Source organism: Odocoileus virginianus, chromosome 30 (assembly GCF_023699985.2).
Source record: "Odocoileus virginianus isolate 20LAN1187 ecotype Illinois chromosome 30, Ovbor_1.2, whole genome shotgun sequence".
Lineage (NCBI taxonomy): Eukaryota > Metazoa > Chordata > Mammalia > Artiodactyla > Cervidae > Odocoileus > Odocoileus virginianus.
The window spans coordinates 31,918,506-31,932,305 of NC_069703.1; the positions used below are offsets into that span (position 1 = coordinate 31,918,506).

General features: G+C 48.0%; 1 protein-coding gene across 3 annotated transcripts in view; it reads left to right on the forward strand.

The window, feature by feature from the left end:
* Positions 1-13,800, forward strand: part of VWA5B1 (von Willebrand factor A domain containing 5B1) — a 58,630-nt gene that overhangs the window by 28,950 nt on the left and 15,880 nt on the right. For 2 of the 3 annotated variants that reach the window (XM_020899199.2, XM_020899200.2), the window contains exons 11-17: positions 41-155; positions 1,593-1,778; positions 3,704-3,887; positions 4,848-5,038; positions 9,612-9,813; positions 10,227-10,541; positions 13,231-13,368. In XM_020899199.2, the coding sequence (XP_020754858.2) occupies positions 41-155; positions 1,593-1,778; positions 3,704-3,887; positions 4,848-5,038; positions 9,612-9,813; positions 10,227-10,541; positions 13,231-13,368 (1,331 nt within the window). The remainder of the gene's footprint in view (positions 1-40; positions 156-1,592; positions 1,779-3,703; positions 3,888-4,847; positions 5,039-9,611; positions 9,814-10,226; positions 10,542-13,230; positions 13,369-13,800) is intronic. The other variant, XM_070458828.1, reaches the window with a different exon arrangement.

The window sequence follows — 13,800 nt, forward strand, 5'->3', positions numbered from 1 at the left end:
GAGGGCGGGAAGTCCCAGTCTCTTTGTCCCCCTCTCCCAGGTGCTATAGCTTTGGAATTGGACCCAACGTCTGCCACAGACTGGTGAACGGGTTGGCAACTGTGTCCAAGGGCAGTGCTGAGTTCCTGGAGGAAGGGGAGCGGCTGCAACCCAAGGTAGGCAGAAGGACCTCAGTCTCTTCTGGTGCTGGAAACTCAGAAGCTCAGACTGGCCACACAGTAACTCAGGGATAGAACTGGGGTTTCACCCCAAATCTGAGCTCTCCACTAGGCCACATTGCACCCCAAGGAGAATCACAGGTGAAAGCACAGAGTGGGCAATTTCTGGAGTTAGTACAAGACACTAGATCACTCTTGTCTCCATCCCCAGGGTCATATGTTCCATCCATCCTGGGTGGGTAGGATTGGGGCTGCCAAAGGAATCACTGCCTCTTTAATGTGAGTTGTGTCTGGGGTCCTTTCTGGACATGTTCCTGAAGATGATAAATGATGGCTCAGGAGAATCTAAAGGGCCCAGAAGAAATCAAGGCAATTAGTCTCCTCTCCATCTCCTGCATAACTGGCACAAGTAATCCAGTCCTTAGAGAGTCTCTGTTGGTCCATATCCTCCAGGGACAAGAAACAACAAAGCTGAAGAGCAAGAAGTTTCTTGAAGGGTTAAAATCTGTGGAAGGGAAGAGGAAACAGAGAGGAAAACTCTTTAGTCTGTGTGCAGATGCAGCACTTGTGAAAGGGAAGGAGGGAAACAGAATTGAGCAGGGAGAGCCTCGGGCGTCAGTGCAGGTCTGGCAAGGTCTTAAGCAACCCACCAGGGATCTCTGGAGCAAGAGTTGCCCATTAGGTCATCTGTATTGGGTGGAAAGGCCAGGCACTGCTCATTTGTTGCCTGGGGGCTTCCAGGGAGAGGGTGTGGTCTTGGTTTGAAAGCTGAGGCATCGCACATGGAGACTGCCGCCTAATGCATTCCTCGCAGCAAAAGAGCACAGTCTGTCTCAAAGGGAAAATTGAAAGTGCATCTCTGTGGCTGCCGTTCTCCCCAGATCATTGTTTCTCCACCTTTGCAGTACGTTTGAGGAAATCACTCTAGGGGATGCTAAGCCGCTAAGTGCTAAACTAGCTGTCATTTGTTGAGCACCTGTCTTGTAGCAGATACTTGAAATGCAGTATCCAGGTCATCCTCTCAGCTCTACCAAGAGTAGAGAATTACCGACTCCCTTTAACAGAAAGGGACCCAGGAAGGTCTATGGCCCAGGAAGGCAAATTGACTTGCTCAAAATCACTATTCAGCCCATGTTTTCACACAACTTTCTGTATGCCCCTGGCTCATCATAATCCTACTTTGAATCATGGGTTTTTTAATCTATAAAATGCTAAGCTTAGAGGTGACAGCAAAGATCTGCTCCAGCTCTGACATTCTAGGAGTCTAAGAAGCCCAGACGCATGTTCACTGCAGAACAGGCCACCCCACAATCTCTTGTCACTTCCTCTCTGATATTCTCCTCATGCTCACACTCACATGGTCTTCATGCTCCTCACGTGTGCATATCCCCACTTACACATCCCCCCAACCTGTGTTCTCACCTTGCCCAACAGATGGTCAAATCCCTGAAGAAGGCTATGGCCCCGGTCCTGAGTGATGTGACTGTGGAATGGGTCTTCCCAGAGACCACCGAGGTCCTGATCTCACCTGTCAGCACCAGCTCCCTCTTCCCCGGAGAACGGCTGGTGGGATATGGCATTGTATGTGATGCCTCTTTATACATCTCCAATCCTAGAACTGTAAGTATTTTAGAAATTCCAGGAGGCGGTGGGGGTCCAGAACCCTGCCTACAAGGCCATCCTTGGCTGGAAAGACTGTTTATTTGTGGCAGCCAGGAGCCAATTGGATTTGGGTTTACTGCTGTGGGGTATAGTTGTTAGGCCATAGGCATTCAGTCAATGGTGACACTGCTTGGATAAATGCTACTATCTCAGTCTGTGGCTCTCTAGGTCCCCTGCAGCTGAAGAACTTGGGGAACATGTTTAAAAGGTAGAGCCCTTGCTCCAACCCAGGTCTACTGAATAAAACTTAGCAGATAAGGCCCAAGAATATGCATTTTACATAATTGACCCAAAGTAGGTTATGGGTATATTTGATGAACAACTCAGTTCAGAACAGCACTCAGGTTTCCTTCCCCCAAACACTCTAATCCAGCCATATGTCCTTAGAAGAATTTGTGTTTTATTTCTTAACATGGATAATTCTGTGGCATGTGGTGGCAGAAGTGGGATAAAAGTAAGGACCTTCTCAAAGGGAGGTGAAATCCTAAATGCTAAAATGTATCAGCTTGCCCGAGAAGCTATTTTCTCAGATATTTTCTCTTAGCTTCCCTCTTTACTCTTTTGTAAGTCTCTCATCTCCCCTTTAAAGGATTTGTCATCTTACTTTGTTTTTAAACCAGAGTCATGAACGCAATGCCCAGAGGGACTGGGCAGGTATAAAATGAATGAAATGAACTTGATATAAAAATCGAAGGGGAAAATATCATGAAGGATAGTAGACATTCCTGACAGAGAGGAAATGAGTAGTGGTGAAGAAGATAGCAAACTGGATCACACACACCCTGTCTAAACTGTCAGCCCCTACTCAGGTCTAACAAGGGTTGCCATGGAAGAATGCAGACCTTGTGTTAAACATGTTTCTAATCTTTCAAGAAAAGTTAGGATTTTATTTGAAATTTTCAGATTTTATAAAGATATGGAATCTCTTAAGAACCATGGTCAGTAATGGTAATGTATTCTGGAGAGTGGGGTGCTCAACTGCAGAGAAAACACGCTAAACCTAATGCTGATTGAGACTTTGCACAGACTGGGCCCTGCGTGGAGGTCTGGGAGATAGTGGGTCATCCACAGACTCTACTACCAGCAGGGGTTATCAAATCCATTCTCTCGTCCTTACGCATGAGACTAGCAATGCTTTCTCCTCCTCCTAGAAGAGTTGCTGGGTGAAGAGTGTGATCACGACTTACCCTCCTGAAAGGCAATCCGGAAATAACTAATCAAGTTGGACATAGATAACTATTCAATCCAGCAAAACCTCCTAAGAGTCCAATACATAGAAACAAAAGTGATGTAATAGATTTATGGTCAAGAATTTATTGTAGTATTTTTTATGGTGGCAAAAAAATAAATGGCCACAAAGCAAATGCTTCATAATAAGGGGTGGTATAATATCGCACAGTCAGATGTTTAAACGAGTAGTTGATGTGAAAGATTTCCAAAATGTTTTAAGTGTGAAATTCAAGCTATGGACAAAATGTAAGTAATATGGTCCAGATTTTATAATACAAGATGACCACCAAAACCTTTATATTTTTTATATGTTTATATCATGGGGAATGGGATGAGAGCAACAGATGGTTCATGCTGTTGTTTTTGTTTATCTATTTGGAGACAGCAATAGCATTTAGAATTACATTTTTAATTTAACAAAGAATACAATTATAAATATTAACAGAATAAGTGATATGAAAAACCATTTCCATTCATCATCCCTTAAACAGCAGTCTGCCTAAATTCCCCAAGCAAGGAAAACCATTGCTTATTATTCTGGTTCTTCAAAGGTGGAGCCTCCACCGTCTCCTCTCACACCCCTTGCCGCCCTTTGGATGTCCTTCTTGACGCCTAGCCTCTCTCTAAGTCCTCTTTCCTCTCCCTCCCTCCAGGACAAGAGAAGACGATACAGCATGCTGCCCTCTCAGGAGTCCAGCAGCTCTGTCTTCTCCCACTCTCAGGATGAGGAGCCCAACCCAGACAGTGGGGACTGTGGCAGGAGCGTCAGGGCACCGCTCAACCCGAGACAGGCCAAAGACACCCAGCCATCCAGCGGAGACTCTGCCCCCAACCCTGGTTAGTTGGCTGTGGTTTGTGCTTCACGCCCTGCTCCAGGGAAGCCACGACTGCCACATTTTTACTGAGTACCTACTATGTGCTAATGGTTAGCAGCTGTGGAGGTGGGTACTATAACATCAACTTTACGGACGAGGAAACTGAGATTTGGAGAATTTTAGCAACTCAGTTAACCTCATGGAACTTGAAAGAGGGACAGTACAGATAAAGAGTCTATATCCGTCTTCCTCCCAAACTTCTTCATGGCATCAGTTGCCATTCGTAGGGTATTTACTGATCACCTACTAAGGCTGGTCCTGAGCACAGAATGGGAAGCAGAGAATCAAACGCGGTACCTGTCCCTCAGAAGCCCTCCGACTTCAAGACACAATTGTCCTTAATTCTGTTAGAAAGCAGGGTGACAAGGACCATAGGGAATTTCAACAAACTGTAGGAATCCCAGGGAAAGGAACATCTGGTAGAGGCTATTAGCAAAGACGTAACAAGGGCACCAGTGCTTAGGAGTGGGGCGAGGAGATCCAGGCAGCAGGAACTGCCTGAGCTAAGACGTCGAGGTGTCGTGCCTAGAGAACACACACACAGCCGGTATATTTGGAGCACAAATATGCTTTTCCTCCTGAAAAAGGCGGAGAAAGAGTAGCTGAGCAGGGATTAGCACTGGGTGAGGCAAGGCTTTGGATGCCAGGTGAGGTGAGACACCTGCACACATTTCAACAGATAAGTGAACGTGAAAGTCGCTCAGTCGTGTCCGACTCTTTGTGACCCCATTGACTATACAGTCCATGGAATTTTCCAGGCCAGAATACTGAAGTAGGTAGCCTTTCCCTTCTCCAGGGGATCTTCCCAACCCGACGGGTAAGCAGCGGAAAACTCAAGAAGTATCCAAGCAGGCAAGGAGTCTGTTAGCCCCTCTCTTTCTCCGCCCTGATTACTTGCTTCTCCGTCATCACTCCTGCCCAGGTCTAGGCCTCTCCCAGCGACGGCGGGCATATAGCACCAACCAGATCACCAACCATAAGCCCACCCCAAGAACGCTCACAGCCAGTGACCCCACAACGGCTACCGGGAGATACCCACTGCGGAAAACCAAGCTGCAGGACCTCACCAACCAGACCAGCCTGGATGCTCCGTGGTGGCAGATTGATTTGCAGGTACCCTAGCGGGGAATTTTGGAGTTAGGGATTGCTGTAGATGGGAGGAGCCGTGTCTCCTGCCTCAGTCAGAAGGATGGAGCTTGACTGCAATTTACACTGACATAAGTCACTTCCCCCTGTTTCCAAATCTTTGCCTACCTGACCTCCAATTGACACCTTCCAGAGGGAGGTAGGAGTGGGGATCAGGATGGGGAACACATGTAAATCCATGGCTGATTCATGTCAATGTATGGCAAAAACCACTACAATATTATAAAGTAATTAGCCTCCAACTAATAAAAATAAATTTAAAAAACTGGAAAAAAAAACAATTGACACCTTTCTAATAATGATACCCACTGGTCAATAACATCACGTATTCTCTTCTCATAGAACTTCCCAGTTGTCAAACAGCACCCCATTTGCACTCAAGTTTGATTTTACAGTACCCCTTGGAAAGGAGGCAATGTAGGAGCTGGCCACCCCCACTCTGTACAGATGTGGAAAGTGAGGGTCACAGAGGTAAAGTGATTTACCTAGGGTCACTCAGCCAGTCAGGGGGTTGCAACCCAGGACCTTTTGCCTTGCTTTCCCTTCTTCTTCCCTTTCTGCACCCTCTGCAAACCTCAAGGGTTGTACATTCATCCACGGCGGAGATCATCTCAGAGACAGAGGCACAGGAGGACCAGTTATCCAGCGTCCAGCTAGACTAGGGTTTCTCGGCCCCACACTATTGAAGTGGTAACTCTGTTGTGGGGCTGTCCTATGTATTGTAGAACGTCGGGCAGCTTCCCTGGCTTCTATCCACCGGTTGTCAGTAACACTACCATCCCCAGTCGGGGCAACCAAACACGTCTGCAGACACTGCCAAAGGTCCCCAGGGCAGGGCAGCAAAATCACCAGGTCTGAGAAACACTATGGTAACCCGAATGGATGTTTGCTATGATCTATATGCCTTAGCCCATTTTCTTAAAATTGGGCTTTGCGTAGCATTGTCATTGTGAGTCTCTGGTTCCATAAAAGAAGCCTTTCATCCCCCCATTCTCCCCAGTAACCCTATCCCTCCCATCTCCACATATACCTAAGCCCTCTGCGCTCCCCAGCGACAGAAACACTGCCACCTTGCCCCAGAAGGTGCTTCGCGGTGCTTAGCCAGGAGCCATTCGATGCGGCTAGAAGACACTGGCTTTGGAGTCAGACAGACTCTGCTCCTTAAGCATGTTGCTTAACCTCTCTGAGCCCCAACTTTTCATCTCTGCAAAGGAGAGACTAGCTTGTCAGACAATTGGACTAAGAGTCAGCAACAGATGTTTATTGGGAGCCAACCGTAGGTGGAAGACTCCTGCAGCATCTGCTGATAAGAGATAAAGTAGCTAGTGCAGCGCCTGGCACAGAGTAGGTGTCCTTTATTTTATTTTTTTTAGTTTCTTTTTTTTAATGCATTTATTTTTCATTGAAGGGTAATTGCTTTACAATATTGTGTCTGTTTCTCCCACGCATCAGCATGAACCAGCCATCGGTAAACCTATGCCCCCTCCCTCGTGAACCTCACCCACTTCTTAGCCCAGCCCACCCCTCTAGGTGGTCACAGAGCACTGGTTTGCGCTCCCTGAGTCACACGGCAAATTCCCACTGGCTGTCTGTTTTACACACGCAGTGAGTACGTTTCCAGGCTACTCTCTCCATTCGTCCCTCCCTCTCCTTCCCTGCCTGTGTCAACAAGTCTGTTCTCTGTGTCTGCGTTTCCATTGCTGCCCTGCAAATAAGTTCATCAGTACCATCTTTCTAGATTCCATATATGTACATGTTAATATGTAACATTTGTTTTTCTCTTCCTGACTTACTTCACTGTGTATAATAGGCTCTAGGTTCATCCACCTCATTAGAACTGACTCAAATGTATTCCTTTTTACGGCCGAGTAATACTCCATTGTGTATATGTAACACAGTTCTTTATCCATTCATCTGTTGACGGACATCTAGGTTGCTTCCATGTCCGAGCTAGTGTAAATAGTGTTGCAGTGAAGGTTTAGGTCCATGTGGCTTTTTAAGTTATGGTTTTCTCAGGGTATATAACCCAGTAGTGGGATTGTCGTGTGAAATGGCATCCTTTAAACACAGTTCTGCTTGCTGAGAGCTCTGGACAGCTTGGCTTCTCTCTTGCTCACTTCTGGCCCATCTTTGCTCCTTATCCCCTTCTTGATTTCTTTCACAATGTGATAATCCCCAGTATACTTATGTGAATGCACATATATGCACACACACACACGTACACACTCCCTGCAGTCTACGGATGGGTGAAGGGGGCTGAATCTTAGACTAATTTGTTGCTATGGAAACTGCAGCAGTCTGTTTTTCAGTGTGGTGGTAACCCTGGAGTGAGGGGAAATCCCAGTTTCTGATGGGGATAAAGGGGTTAAGGACGTCCTGGGACTCAGCAGCCTTGTCTGGGTACCGGTTCCCACTGAGGCCTTCCTAAGAGGGACCAGTCTCTTCCGTCTCCCACACCCTTGTATCACCCCCAGGACCTCAGGCCCAGAGGAAACAGGAAGGACATCTTTAACCCCTGCCCCCAAGAAGCCCCCTCTACTGGGGAGGCATAGTCCTCTTTCCAGTAAATATTTGATGGAGATGAGAAAGACTCTGTAGTTAACCATTAGTCTAAAAACTAAGGGGCAGTTTTTCTCTCTGTTATGTATAAGTGTCTTTGTTCCCCTCCACCCTCCTCCTTCCAGGCAGGAGTACATGTTCCCAGAGGTACAAATTTTATTTTTAACTAATTTAATATTCTTTAATTACAAAAGTAATACATACTTGGGGTTCTCAATTTAAAAAACCCTCAGTTTGGTTGAATATAAAGTAAAAGTACCCCTCTCTTCTGCCTTGTGTCCACTTGGTTTGGGGCGTTTCCTTCCAGAAATACTACACACACTCAAAAACACACATTGCAACACACGTATATGCTTTGAATAATCACATATACAAACTGCTCTCCAATTTACTTTTTAAATGTCTTTTTAACTAACTTTTTATATGCAGTAAAAATTACTCTTTTTGGTGAACATCTCTATGAGTTTTGATAAATACATGTAGTCATGTAACTCTCTCCACAATCAAAATATGAAACAGTTGAAATTTTTTAAAATAAATTTTATTTTGGGCATCTTTCTGTATTGGTATGGAAAAAATCCACACCACTTTTATTTCAGTGTTGTATGATGTTCCACTGCACAGATGTACCATAACGTATTTTGGCTTCCTAGGTGACTCAGTGGTAAAGAATCTGCCTGCAATGCAGGAGGTTCGGGTTCAATCCCTGGGTCAGACAGATTTCCTGGAGGAGGAAATGGCAACCCACTCAAGTATTCTTGCCTGGGAAATCTCATGGACAGAGGAGCCTGGTGGGCTACAGTCCACGGGGTCGCAAAAGAGTCGAACGTAACCTAGCAACTAAACCACAACAACCGTGATGCATACACCATCCCCTATAAATGGCCTTTTAGAAAGTTTCCAGATTTTTACTTTCTCAAAGTCCACAATATATATACAGTACATGCACATGGATATTTTCATCCTTGTGTGTTGCCACAGAGTTAAATTCCTAAAAGTGGAATCGCTGGGTCAAAGGAGCTTGTGCATTTTCAGTGTTGACAGATGGCACACTGCTAAATCGTTCTCCCACAGGAGTGCCAGCGCGGTGTCCCATCAACAGTCCACGAGAGACTCCGCCCTCCTCCTTGGCAACAAGGGTGTCACCAAACATTTAAATGTTTGCTAATCCATAGATGGAACACTCATAACTTATTTCAATTTAGAGCAATGCTCCTGAGACTGAGCATTTTTTCACAGGCTTATATAATACTTTTCTCATAAAAGCATTTTGTTGAAAATGATCTTTGTCATGCATGCTGCAAATATATTTCCCAGTTGACTTCTTGCCTTTTGAAGTGTTTTGTACTAGCGTTGGACAGATTAAATCCACAAAACAGAAGTCCAGAAATAAAACCAAATGCTCATGACAGCTTTGTCAGGATAGAGGCGGAGAATTGATAAACTGCAGGGACTCAATGAATGAACTGTCGCCAGTAAATGGTGATGACATTTGTAGTATTCAGAAAACCAAAGAAAAGGCTGTTTTCTATTTCCTTACACCAAAATAATTTTTGTATGAACTAAAGATGTAAACAAAAACAGAATCACAAAAATTCTAGAATTTTTTTCTATTAGGAAAGACTTTTTAGCATGACAAATGGGAAGACATAAGGGGAAAGGTTGATAATTATAACCACACACACAGTTTTAAACTTTATGGCCAAAAACAAAACCAAAAAAAAAAAAGTGGGTTTAGAATATTATCCATGGTACATGATTTTCCCATGGTTTTCTGTGGTTTGGACTTTATCCACGATTTGGGATTACTTGTGCCGATGTTTCTCATGGGTAGTGGAGAGCAGGTCAGTGTCCTTGGGCGCTCTGGGGGCAGTCCCCAGGGAGGAGCTGTGACGTGCCAAGAAGAGCTGTGGCTCGGGGCCGACGGGAGGGGGCCCAGCGCCAGGAGCTCAGCCTTCTCCCCTTCCTCTTGCATTCTTAGCCCTTGCTGAACGGTGGCCCGGACCTGAGCCAGGGCCCCAAACTCCGGGGTCCAGGGGCCCGCAGGCCGTCTCTGCTGCCCCAAGGCTGCCAGCCCTTCCTACCCTCCAGCCAGGAGACCCAGGCCTGGAGCCCCATGAAAGAGTTGGATCTTGGGTCCAATTTGAAGCCTGCCTCAGACAGCCGCAGCCCTGGGGACCTGGGTAAGTGTCCACAATGTCCAAGACCCGACTGGAGACAGGGAGGAATCGTAGGCTGGAGCCCATCCCGGGGGAGGTGGAGCGCTGTCTGCTGTGGCCCGTCCCTGCCAGGGACCTCACCAACCCCTCCTTCCCAATCGACCTGGTCTTTGGGCTCCCTGCGAGGCTCCCAGACGTCCTCCCTGCAGAGTGCTCCCACCCTCTCTGGCCCCCTCAGGTACTGGCTTCCTGGGAGGGCGATCTGCCCTATTCTTGGGGACGAGCCGTGCTACCCCTGACCTCCTAAGGAGAGCTGTGGGTTCCCTGGGGCGGGAGCAGCGAGGGGGGACTGTCCTCGCTTAGTGTCTGATGTCCCCTGGGAGTGGACCCTCTGTCCTGCAGCTCAGATCTCAGCCCGCCTGTCCCTCCGCCCGCAGAGCCGTCCCATCACCCCTCTGCCTTCGCGACGGAGACGTCCTCGGACTGGGAGCCCCTGGCCGAGTCCGAGGAGCGGGCCAGCCCCAGCAGGCCCGCCACCCCAGGCCCCGTGCTGGGCAAGGCCGTGGTCAAGGGCCTGCAAGACAGCCAGCATTTGCAGTGGGAAGTGAGCTTCGAGCTGGGGCCTCCCGGCCCGGAGAGGGGCGGCGCGCAAGAGCCCGACCTGTGGAGCGAGACCTTCCACCACCTGGCAGCACGCGCCATCATCCGGGATTTCGAGCAGCTGGCGGAGCGAGAGGGTGAGATTGAGCAAGGTGAGCACCGCGGGCCCTGCGCGGCCCCCCGCGCGGCCCCGCCCCCTCGTCATAGCCCTGTCCCTCACAGCGGCCCCGCCCCTTGTCTCTCCCCCGCCCATCCTCGCGGCCCCGCCCCTCACAGCGCCGCCCGTCTGGTAAGCCCCGCCCCTTGCCTCTCCCCCAGGGGCCGCCCTCTTTCCTGGCCCCACCCTTACTTCTCTCCGCAGCCCTGCCACCGCCCAGCGCTCCACCTCCCCGCCCCATCGCTGCCTACATGTGCCTCCCTTGACCCACACTGTCCCCCTCCCAACACACACACACACCGACACACACACCCACACCCACGCACACAGATGCGCGCGCGCGCGCACACACACACACACACACACACACACACACACCCGGCCGAGGGCTCCACCCCCTGCGTGATCTGCCCCGTGATCTGTTCTCTCCTCCCTCCTTCCCCTCTGCTATGGGTCCCTCAATAGCTTCATATATGCAGATGACACCACCCTTCTGCCAGAAAGCAAAGAAGAACTAAAGAACCTCTTGATGAAAGTGAAAGGGGACAGTGAAAAAGTTGGCTTAAAACTCAACATTCAGAAAACTAAGATCATGGCCTCCGGTCCCACCACTTCATGGCAAATAGATGGGGAAGCAGTGGGAACAGTAGCAGACTTTATTTTCTTGGGCTCCAAAATCACTGCAGATGGTGACTGCAGCCACGAAATTAAAAAGACTCTTGCTCCCTGGAAGAAAAGCTATAACCAACCTAGACAGCATATTAAAAAGCAGAGACATTACTTTGCCAACAAAGGTCCATCTAGTCAAAGCTATGGAGAAGGAAACGGCAACCCACTCCAGTATTCATGCCTGGAGAATCCCAGGGACGGAGGAGCTGGTGGGCTGCAGTCTATGGGATCGCACAGAGTTGGACACGACTGAAGGGACTTAGCAGCAGCAGCAGCAGTCAAAGCTGTGGTTTTTCCAGGAGTCACGTATGGATGTGAGACTTGGACCATAAAGAAAGCTGAGCACTGACGAATTGATGCTTTTGAACTGTGGTGTTGGATTAAGATTCTTGAGAGTCCCTTGGACTGCAAGGAGATCCAACCAGTCCATCCTAAAGGAAATCAGTTCTGAATATTCGTTGTAAGCACTGATGCTGAAGCTGAAACTCCAATCCTTTGGCCACCTGATGTGAAGAACTGACTCATTAGAAAAGACCCTGATGCTGGGAAAGATTGAAGGCAGGAGGAGAAGGGGACGACAGAGGATGAGATGGTTGGATAGCATCACCGACTCAATGGACATGAGTTTGAGCAAGCTCCATGAGTTGGTGATGGACAGGGAGGCCTGGCATGCTGCAGTCCATTGGCTCGCAAAGAGTTGGACACGACTGAACAACTGAACTGAACTGGACTGGACTGTAGGACTCTGCAGACACTACCATGAGGACTGCCCTATTCCACCTCCCTAGCTCCTCTGGTACCACACCTCTCCTCCCACAGAACCCTCTAGGCCTAATCGGTCTGCACAGTCACCCTTCAAGGCCATTTATTGAGTGCGGATCAGCTGGGGGTCAGGCTGAACAGCAGAGTGACCACTGTCATCCCCGTCCTGACTTCTGAGTGCTTGACACAGACTAGCTTGGAGGCTGGCCGACATGAATCAAATAATTACACACACCGTTAATTGAGTGCATCTCATCCATCTCATCCTCTGTTGTCCCCTTCTCCCGCCTTCAATCTTTCCCAGCATCAGGGTCTTTTCCAGTGAGTCAGTTCTTTGCATCAGGTGGCCAAAATATTGGAACTTCAGCTTCAGCATCAGTCCTTCCAATGAATATTCAGGACCGATTTGTCCTAATACTATTAAGAAGAAACACAGGAATCCAAGCAACTGTATAACAGAGATGATAGGGAGGCTCATTTACTCCAGGAACTGGGGCAAACTTTCAAGAAAGTGATTGCTGAGCTGTTGATGAAGTGCATTTGGAGAACAGATAGATATACATAGAGAATATTTCTATTATTTGTTATAATATATGCCTTATTTATATAATACTACTACATGGTTTTTGTTTATATTATTTGTAGTTTCATATATGTTATTTTTTTTTTCCATGAGCACTTTTCCTTATAGTTTACAGGACATTTGTCCATCATTCATGCCAGGAAGACTCCTCACCTGCTCAGTAGGAAGAGTCTGAACCTTGGGGTCAGGCCATCCTGAGTCCTGATCTCCGGTCCATTCCTAACTTGCTGTGTCACCCTGTGCACCCCACTCCCCCTCTCTGGTTTGTCTCTATGAGGCAGATCTATGGTCCCCATGCAGCCAGGGGACCTGTGAAATCCTGCAGAAAGATTCTCAGCACACAGCTGCAAAATGAAAATAGAAAATACTGCCAACACAGAGATTTGGGTTTTTTTTAATAACACTAAAGTTATTTAAGGAAGGTAACTCATTTTATTAGCTATCTTACCTCTTTTACATTAAAATAGCCTTATTTTATGAAATGATGGTGGAGGTTTCAATAATTCTGAGAGTTAATTTTTTAATGTGCTTAATGGCAAGTTGGTAGTTCCTTAATTGTAAGGCCTGATTGAATTCCGAATATGGGACCACCGACCTAGCCCTCCTCTCAGCCCCTGTGGAGGGAGGCCTTTCCAAGTGCGCAGAATGACCTCGGCTTCTCCGCCTGCAGGGACCAGCCGCCGCTACCAGGTGAATGCCGTGCACGCCAGCAAGGCCTGCAACATCATCAGCAAGTACACAGCCTTCGTGCCCGTGGACATAAACAAGAGCCGCTACCTGCCCACCGTGGTGGGGTACCCCAACTCCGGTAAGGCAGAGGCAGGGTCCTCCCAGTGGGCCGGAGGAGGGCGCTGGGGTGCAGAGGAGCCTAGACGGTGGGAAGGGGTGCAGGGAAAGGCCTCGAAGCGAAAAAGCCCCGGGGAGAGGGTCTGACCGCCAGGGGGTGGGGGGCTCACAAGCCCCCAGCCTACTGCTCTGAAGAGGGCTGCAAAACCACCCCACTCCCTTTTTTCCCACTAAATGAATTTGATTTTATCGTCCTTTTTCCATTTGGTATGTGTCACTGTAGAAAATGCTAATATAGAAAGACGTGGATGGACGTCGAGGTGATGGTACGAAGTGAAGTAAGCCAGACAGAGAAAGGCAGCTGTCATGTGCCATCACTTATATGTGGAATCCACAGAAAAATGACACATATGAACTTATTTTCAAGACAGAAACAGACCCACAGACATAGAAA